Below are 9,606 nucleotides of genomic sequence, written 5' to 3' on the forward strand. Positions count from 1 at the left end.
TATCACTCGCTGTGTTGCTGGAATTCTTTTAAAGCTCCTCAGTATTCCCATAGACCGCATGTTTTACTTTTCTCTTCTTCCTGCAGTATCCGACTGGCAGAAGACCTTCGAGGAGAAGCTCGCCCCTCTCTTCGCCGTCCGCGAGAGCCTGTCTGAAGAGGAGGCGGCGAAGATCGGGAAGAAGGATCCAGAACAGGAAGTGGAGAAGTTTGTGACGGCGAACACCCAGGAGCTGGGCAAAGAGAAGTGGCTGTGTCCTCTGAGTGGCAAGAAATTCAAGGTCAGTCTGCGGGCGCATAGCCTGGGCAGCTTCCTCACTGCCAGTGTATGAGGCTCCATGACTCAGTTTAGCCCACATCCTGTTTGTAAGATCGGTGGGCACTGTCTGCTTTGTCCCAGGGCCACCAATTGTGTAACTTCCCCAATTGTAGTTTAATTGTAACAGCATATTGGCAGGACCTGGGAGTCTCCAACTTCCTCTCAGTCCTTCCCAGTCACACTGCCTAACTTGTTTGAGACTCCTGGTGTGTCATCCCTCCATGACATCATACCCTGACTGATGGGCCAGGAGACTCCTGGTGTGTCACCCCCCACCATGACATCATACCCTGACTGATGGGCCAGGAGACTACTGGTGTGTCACCCCCACCATGACATCATACACTGACTGATGGGCCAGGAGACTACTGGTGTGTCACCCCCACCATGACATCATACCCTGACTGATGGGCCAGGAGACTTCTAGTGTGTCTTCCCACCATGACATCATACCCTGACTGATGGGCCAGGAGACTCTGGTGTCACCCCTCCATGACATCATACCCTGACTGATGAGCCAGGAGACTCCTGGTGTGTCATCCCTCCATGACATCATACCCTGACTGATGGGCCAGGAGACTCCTGGTGTCACCCCTCCATGACATCATACCCTGACTGATGGGCCAGGAGACTCCTGGTGTCACCCCTCCATGACATCATACCCTGACTGATGGGCCAGGAGACTCCTGGTGTCACCCCTCCATGACATCATACCCTGACTGATGGGCCAGGAGACTCCTCCATTGCTTTTTGGCACATATTAATATTTTTGTTATGCACACGAGGCCACCGTATTGAATAATAATAATTATGTGCTTTGTCTGCTCCAGGGTCCGGAGTTTGTCCGTAAACACATTTTCAACAAACACGCTGAGAAGATTGAAGAGGTTAAAAAGGAAGTGGTGTTCTTCAACAATTTCCTGATAGACAGTAAACGTCCAGCACTGCCAGAGGTCAAACCCATCCAGCCACCGGTGGCTGCTGCACAAGGTATGTCCTGCATTGTCACCCTGCAGGAGGACGACAGACTCATAGCTCCCTTCTGTCTGTATCACCCTGCAGGGGGAGGACAGACTCATAGCCCCCTTCTGTCCGTATCACCCTGCAGGAGGAGGAGACTCATAGCTCCCTTCTATGTATCACCCTGCAGGAGGACAGACTCATAGCTCCCTTCTGTCTGTATCACCCTGCAGGAGGAGGAGAGACTCGTAGCTCCCTTCTGTCTGTGTCACCCTGCAGGAGGAGGAGACTCATAGCTCCCTTCTGTCTGTATCACGCTGCAGAAGGAGGACAGACTCATAGCTCCCTTCTGTCTGTATCACCCTGCAGGAGGAGGACAGACTCACAGCTCCCTTCTATCTGTATCACCCTGCAGGAGGAGGACAGACTCATAGCTCCCTTCTGTCTGTATCACCCTGCAGGAGGAGGACAGACTCACAGCTCCCTTCTATGTATCACCCTGCAGGAGGAGGACAGACTCATAGCTCCCTTCTATGTATCACCCTGCAGGAGGAGGACAGACTCATACCCCCTTCTGTCACCAGGTAATGTTTCAGACTCGTGTTCTTTTTTCCAGGATTGGCTCCCGGATTGCTCTACCCTCACCAAGGCCCTCAGGCTCTCTTGCCCTACGCTCAGCCGCGCCCCCCAGTGATGGGTTACGGAGGTGAGTTTATTCTCCGTTTTGGTGGGATGATGGTCGCAGTTGGTGGATCTAACGAGAACTAACGTGTCCTCTCCTCTTTAAGCTCCTCAGTTCCCTCCCAATCCTTATGGCGCTGGGCGAGGTTACGACGCCTTCCGGGGCCAAGGCGGTGCCTACCCCAAACCACGCAATCGGTGAGATGATCGTATCTTGGGGTGTTTTTGACCCCTTTTTGACTTTTCTGGTCCTCTTGACGTTCTGAATCCACGTTGTTGTTGTTGTTGTTGCCCCCACAGAATGATGCGCGGGGACCCACGTTCTATCATTGAGTACCGAGACCTAGACGCCCCCGAAGACGTGGACTTCTTTTAACTTCTCTTGTTTTATTAGTCTTGGCTCTGTCGCTGCACTTCTCCCCTCCCCCCCTCACTCGGACGTTACTGCCTCCTCCGGTCAGTATTTGGGGTTTTTTGTTTTTTTTAATAAAATTTTCAGGACTTCCAGTTACCGTGTAATTTTGTTTTGCTCAATAAACTGGTTCCCTCTAACGTCTGACTGACTGGTTCCCGTGTGAGATGAATTGGAGGGGGGAAAAGTGGATCACTGACTTGTTGTCCCCCATTAGCTGGCATAGAGACGCAATACAAAGCTGTCCATCGAGGGACACGGCAATTCAGAGGGAGACGGGTTATACTGCCGCCTGCAGGAGGCCGGCATGCTGATAAACAGAAAATGTTGGAAGCCTGCCCCTGATTAACCCCTCCTGCTCACCGTCCCTCCATGGTTTTTGCTTTTTTGCCAGTATCCCAAGAACGAGATTGCATTGCTTTCTGGGTCCGGAGCCGTGGCACGGAAACATGTGACCCGGTCTCGGGGGGACTTAGTAAGGCCAGTTGGGCTGAAACGCCAGAAGCTGCTTTAGCATTCAAATCTCCCGCCACTGCCGTGTATTGATCACGGTAAGGCTGAGGAATCGAGCGCTGGCGGGGCAGAAGGATACGACGTACTACATACCCCCTGTGCGCTTTAGGTCTTTTTCTGCCATAATCATTGGTAATTGTCACTTTAAAACAACCCTCCCAATCTTTAGAAATAAGTTCCCACAATCATTGGCGGTCGGTGGTACTCCACCCCAGTGGCACTTTAACCCCCGCCCAACATCTTTAACCTCTTGCCATCAGCCAACTGTGGGTGGCGGATGCTTCCCGGCGGGTGGACGTACATTTGCGTGATTTTTGTGTTCTGCTCACGGGCAGAATGCAGCCGGGAATGTGTACAGCCGCAACCGGCTGTTGCATACAAGCGTTGCCGGCCGATTGCTTGTATAACCACGCACAGTGCCTGGGGCCCGAGAACACTGGCATAGCGGCTCTCTGTACTGAGGAGGAGGAGGGATCGGCATTCCCCACCGCTCATCTCTCCTCTCAGGGTGGAAGCGATGTCTATTACATCACTTCCGCCTTCAGCTGTCATTTTTCTCTGGCTGCTATAGCCAGAGAAGAAGCTGGTGATCTCTTCACTGCTTCCTCAGCTTCTTTGGGGGGTCCCCAGGTGACATTAGGGGTCTTGGGCCCTCTTTATGGAGACATCAGGGGGTCTCCTGTCATTGTTTTTTGGCTATCGCATAGGGGGATTTTTAGCCTCCTATGTAATAGCAATCAAGCTAAAGGAGAACTATGAGGGGAGGGGCTTTTCACTCAGCCTCATAATCTGAGCCGACCTGTGACAATGAGACTGTCACAGGTCGGCTCAGTAGATCGGGAAGTGAACGAACACATACCAGTGTTCGCTCACCTCTCGATCTATCCCTGCAGAGTGCGATGACGGGAGTGACTGGATTCTCCCCTCCCCTGTCAGATCCTCCAGCGCTGACTGGCGGAACGGACAGGCGAGGGGGCGGGTACAGCTGGCTCCTCCTCTAGATAGGCAGAGCCAGCTGTCAGTCACGCAGCTGGGTGGATCCAGACATCGATGTCGGGATCCGCTCCGGCTGCGGCGGTCTCAGTATACCGCGAGCTGTAGATCCCTATATACTGAGCTTAGGGTGACGGGAGGACGCTAGTTTGTGTCGTCCCGTTACCCTTGGGACAGTGGTGGCGAACCTTGGCGCTCCAGCTGTGCTAAAACTACAAATCCCAACATGCATCTGCCTCTGGGAGTTGTGGCTGTCAGAGCCTTGCAATGCCTCATGGGACTTGTAGTTCCAAAACAGCTGGAGTGCCAAGGTTCGCCACCACTGCCTTAGGAGAACTATGGGGAAAAGCCCTGACCCCATAGTTCTCCTTTAATTCCTTTATTAATATGAATACTATTACTGGATACGCAATACTGAGGCATCCGTTAATGAACGGTAACCGCTGATCTCAGCGGTTTACTGGCTTTTAAAAGCTTCAAGTACAGTGTACGTGGTCAGTCATTTGGGCATGCTGGGGGACATAGTGTACATCTCCAGGCATGAAGGGGTTAAGGGTCCTTCGTCCAATCCCATTTTTCATAGAATTCTGCTGCACTTGCAGATCTCCTTCAGCAGAGGTTGCAGGCAAGTTCCTTAAAGGAGAACTATGAGGGGGGGGGGAGGGGTGCTTTTCACTCACCTCATAGTTCTAGCCGACCTGTGACAATGAGACTGTCACAGGTCGGCTCAGTAGATCGGGAGGTGAGCGAACACATACCGGCGCTCGCTCACCTCTCGATCCTGTCACGGCGCTCTGCTGTGACAGGGGAGGGGCTGGATTCCTCCAGCGCTGACTGGGGGAACGGACGGGAGAGGGGGCGGGTACAGCTGGCCCTGCCTCTAGATAGGCGGAGCCAGCTGTCACTCACGCAGCTGGGCGGATCCAGACATCCATGCCGGGACCCGCTCCGGCTGCGGCGTCTCAGTATACCGCAAGCTGTAGCTCCCTATATACTGAGCTTAGGGTGACGGGAGGACGCTAGTTTGTGTCCTCCCGTTACCCTAAGGAGAACTATGGGGAAAAACACTGACCCCGTAGTTCTCCTTTAAGTCCCCGGACCCCGCTTGCACGCACCTATAATGTATATTTGCGTCGGGCGGGCCTACGTGCGAAAACAATGACACCACACACGTGACATGTCGCAGTGAGAGCGATCATTCTCGGGCCGCCAATCACCGATAACACTAAACTGATGAAATCTTATCAATTGTCGCCCATGGACAATTTTAGGCACGGTAGTTTTTGTTCTTAAAGCTTGACACACCAGCAAGGGATTAAGAATAAAGATCCCAAAATCATTGGTGGTCAGTGGCACTTTAAACCCGCCCCCCCCTTAAAAAAAAAAAAAAGATCACAACCGGCCAGTAACACACTTCCTGTCCTAAGGTGACAACACTCCCTTACTGTACTGCATCAGGACAGCAGGATGGGACTACAGACACCTCCCCTCCTATCTTCTCCATAACATAATGCATGCATACCAAGGCTTAACCCAGACCCACTCAGTGACTGGGCGGCCGTCACCAGACCTAAACCACTCGCCAGAGCAGGCCATCCAACCACCCCCCATCTCTAAGCAGGGCGGCTGCCCATTTGTGGCCCCCTGACCATCGTAATGATTGCAGGCACAGGAACTCAAATAGAGGTGATCGCCAGAGACACGGCACCATCGGGACCCTGTGACCCCCAGGACATCGCCAGAGACGGCACCATCGGGACCCTGTGACCCCGGGACATTGCCGGAGACTCGGGACCCTGTGACCCCAGGACATCGCCAGAGACGGCACCATCGGGACCCTGTGACCCCGGGACATTGCCGGAGACTCGGGACCCTGTGACCCCAGGACATCGCCAGAGACGGCACCATCGGGACCCTGTGACCCCGGGACATTGCCGGAGACTCGGGACCCTGTGACCCCAGGACATCGCCAGAGACGGCACCATCGGGACCCTGTGACCCCGGGACATTGCCGGAGACTCGGGACCCTGTGACCCCAGGACATCGCCAGAGACGGCACCATCGGGACCCTGTGACCCCGGGACATTGCCGGAGACTCGGGACCCTGTGACCCCAGGACATCGCCAGAGACGGCACCATCGGGACCCTGTGACCCCGGGACATTGCCGGAGACTCGGGACCCTGTGACCCCAGGACATCGCCAGAGACGGCACCATCGGGACCCTGTGACCCCGGGACATTGCCGGAGACTCGGGACCCTGTGACCCCAGGACATCGCCAGAGACGGCACCATCGGGACCCTGTGACCCCGGGACATTGCCGGAGACTCGGGACCCTGTGACCCCAGGACATCGCCAGAGAGGGACATCGCCGGAGACTCGGGACCCTGGGACCCCGGGACATCGCCGGAGACTCGGGACCCTGGGACCCCGGGACATCGCCGGAGACACGGCACCATCGGAACGGAGGTCAGAGATGTGAGACAAGCCCGGTAGGTCCAGGACAGTTGGTGTCTATGCATCGTTCATACGCAGGAACTCAGACGGGGTGACCCCAGGAGATCAAAACCTGGAACCAGCACACGATGATCTTCCAAAGAAATTCCAACTTTATTCCACATGCATCTGTACAAAGCACAACCGGATCGCCTGAGACACGTCATCGTCCAAGATGTGGGACCCTCGCGGGAGATCCGGGACCGTTGGCATCCATGTAAGATGGGGTGGGGTTCTGTAGTGCACATAGATGAGGAGGAACGATGAACCTGACTGGACTGCAGCGCAGGAAGTTGTCAGCGGACACAATTCCTCTGTACAGGATGCTGACAGAGCTCTATACATGACTGTAAACCTCGGGGACTATACAGGAGAGAGAGCTAATATAGATTGTTAGCTTCTCTGCCAAACAGTTCAGACAAAACCCAGAATCCAGTCACAGATAAGAATCTGCACGTTGCTGTTCTTGGTTTTGTTGTTTTTTTTGGCTGGAACTCTCCCGTTATATTGGAATTGTTTTCCGCATTGCTTTTCAATTGCCTGTTATTACAGATCTCCACCACCAGAGGGGGCTCCACACACGCCTCATGTGAGGTCAGTCATCACTTTTATGTTTGTAGCCGCCTCCATTATCTCTGACATATACCGCAGCGCTGTACAGAGAACACTGAGCCAGTCACACCAGTCTCTGTACAGAGGAGCTTACACTCTAATGCCCCCCCCCACAGTCACATCAGTCTCTGTAAGCGGCGCACTTGCCTTCTGGGAAAGGTGGCTTCTGAAGGTGAAGCAACTCACCCCTCTATTCTCTGACCCGAGTGTCTGCATCCGGTCACGGTCCCTGAAACGAAAGACGATCGGGAAGCCGAAGCTGACGTCTTGTTTTATTACCATAGGATAGAGCGGGGGAAGGTTTATAACCAATGGCGTGACAATAGCCGTAGCAGTCCACACGGCTACTATGGGGCCCGGGGGTGGGAGGGGGGACCCCCATTAGGGAGCCCTGTTCACAGATCTTAAGTGAAGTTTCCAGTGTCAAATTTCGTTTGTTCTACATGGTCTCATGCAGATCGGGGGTCTCATGCAGATCGGGGGTCTCATGCAGATCGGAGGTCTCATGCAGATCGGAGGTCGCATGCAGATCGGGGGTCTCATGCAGATCGGGGGTCTCATCGCTCAAAGAAACCTTACAAATTATTGTTTTTTTTTAGATGAAATGTATCTCTATTTAACCACTTGCTGCCCGGAGCAATTTCTCACTATTTGCGCACACACACGATGATAAAATCTGAATTTTTGGCTAGAAAACAGCTTCAGACCCCCCAAACAACGATCTATGTTCTGGAAGCCGAGGCCCTGGAGAATAAAAAGACGCTAGTTGGCATTTTTATTACGTCGTGCGGTATTTGCGCAAATGTTTATGAAACAAGTATTTTAAGGATAAAATACACTAAAATGAAATGTAGTGCACAGAAACAGAACATAATACCCATTATTTTTGGGTAAAATATAAAAGACGGGGTCACGCCGAGCACATAGACACCAAACATGTGGAGCCTTAAAATTGCGCGCGTCCGTGAGACCGCAAAAATCTACAAAACCTTAACTTTCCCATAGGCGACGCTTTAAACGCTTTTTACAGCTCATCAGTTTGGCGCTAACAGTGATTGGTGGCCCTGGAATGATTGCTCTCACGGCGATATGTAACGTGTGCGGCACAATTGTCATTTTTGCGCGTAGGCACGCCCGACGCGTGTATAAGTGCGTGCACGCGGGTTACTTGAAACCTTTTTGGGTGTTTTTTTTTTAATATGAGACTTTAATTTAATTTTTTTTTTTATATTACTTTAATTTTTTCAATGTTTTTTTTGTGTGTTTTTTTTACACTCCGCTTTGTTACTATCACACGGGGGGGCTAACATGCCACCTATGTAAAAGTAAATATAATGTGACAGGTCCTCTTTATGTGGACATCAGGGGGTCTTTCATACCCCTAATGTCACCTAGGGGACCCCAAAGAAGCCGAAGAGTGCACAGATCTGCTTCACCGGCTTCTTCTTCTTCTGGCTCTAGGAGCCGGGGAATGTGCCCAGTGACACCGGAAGTGATGGTATTGCGCAACACTTCCGATGTCCAGTGATCGGAGGAGAGATCGCCGCTGAGCTTGGAGCGGTGACTACTTTACAACACACACAGGGACCATGGGGAACAGACGTAGCCCCGCCCCTCCAGAAGGTAGGACTGTGGCAGAGATGATTGGAGGGTCTACAGCCGGGCGACACACAAATAAGATACATTGTTGCTCGGAGTTTAGGTACTTGGAGGTATTTTTAAGATCATTATTACATAGTATTTATAGAGCGCCAACAGTGTGCGCAGCGCTTTACAATGTAAGAAAGACATTACAATCACAATACAAGACAAGATGGTAAAGGAGGGCCCCGCCCCTGAGGGGTTACTATCTAAAGGGGAGGGGCCAGTGATACATGAGGAGGGAGCTGTGTGGGGATGAATTGTGTGAGAACGTGATGGTTGAGCGGTTAGGTTGAGGTGGGATCGGCTTCCCCGAAGAGATGAGTCTTTAGGGATCGCCTAAAGGCAGTCAGGGTGGGAGATGAGACGGACAGGTTGGGGGTAAAGAGTTCCAGAGGATGGGAGAGACTCTAGAGAAGTCCCGGAGGCGAGTATGGGAGGAGTTGGCTAGGGAGCTGGAAAGCAGGAGGTCTAGGGAAGAGACATCTAGATCATCAGACATGAAGGAATGTAGGGAAATGGACTTTGCTGTAAATAAGGACCAGGCCACGTGAGAAGGAGCCGGGTCACTGAGCACGAGAGGGGAAGACGGAACTGGAGAACGGAGTGGAAGAGCAGAAAGATAAGAGACGTCTCAGCAAAATAATTCCGACACCACTGGGAAGCGGTGAGAGAAGTATTCGGTATATGGCCGCATAAAAGTGCAATTTTATGACCCAATCCATGGGCTCGGCCTGGTGAAGGGTAAACCAATAAAAGATTAAATTGAACCCTAAAAGACATAAAACTACGAGGAAGTCACGGAAGAAACATTTAGTGCCGCACAGGTGAAGTTTATCACAGTAGAAATACCCCGTGCGCCCATCGGTGACGATTCCCCTCCAGTTTGTGACCCCTGGAGAGGCCAGTGTGGTCACCAGGACAGGAAGCCAGGGGAATCTCTAGCCAATGGTCAAAAAATTGACCAAATCTCTATCCCCC

General features: G+C 52.4%; 1 protein-coding gene across 1 annotated transcript in view; it reads left to right on the forward strand.

Moving 5' to 3' along the window:
* SRRT (serrate, RNA effector molecule) overlaps positions 1-2,512 on the forward strand; it is a 24,173-nt gene extending 21,661 nt beyond the window's left edge. Inside the window, exons 15-19 of the mRNA XM_018573959.1 lie at positions 87-280; positions 1,149-1,308; positions 1,895-1,984; positions 2,067-2,157; positions 2,260-2,512. Coding sequence (XP_018429461.1) covers positions 87-280; positions 1,149-1,308; positions 1,895-1,984; positions 2,067-2,157; positions 2,260-2,335 — 611 coding nt within the window. The 3' untranslated portion in view covers positions 2,336-2,512. The remainder of the gene's footprint in view (positions 1-86; positions 281-1,148; positions 1,309-1,894; positions 1,985-2,066; positions 2,158-2,259) is intronic.
* Positions 2,513-9,606: the final 7,094 nt, after the last annotated feature.

Source organism: Nanorana parkeri, unplaced genomic scaffold (assembly GCF_000935625.1).
Source record: "Nanorana parkeri isolate BGI_ZX_2015 unplaced genomic scaffold, ASM93562v1 scaffold2642, whole genome shotgun sequence".
NCBI classification, from domain to species: Eukaryota; Metazoa; Chordata; class Amphibia; order Anura; family Dicroglossidae; genus Nanorana; species Nanorana parkeri.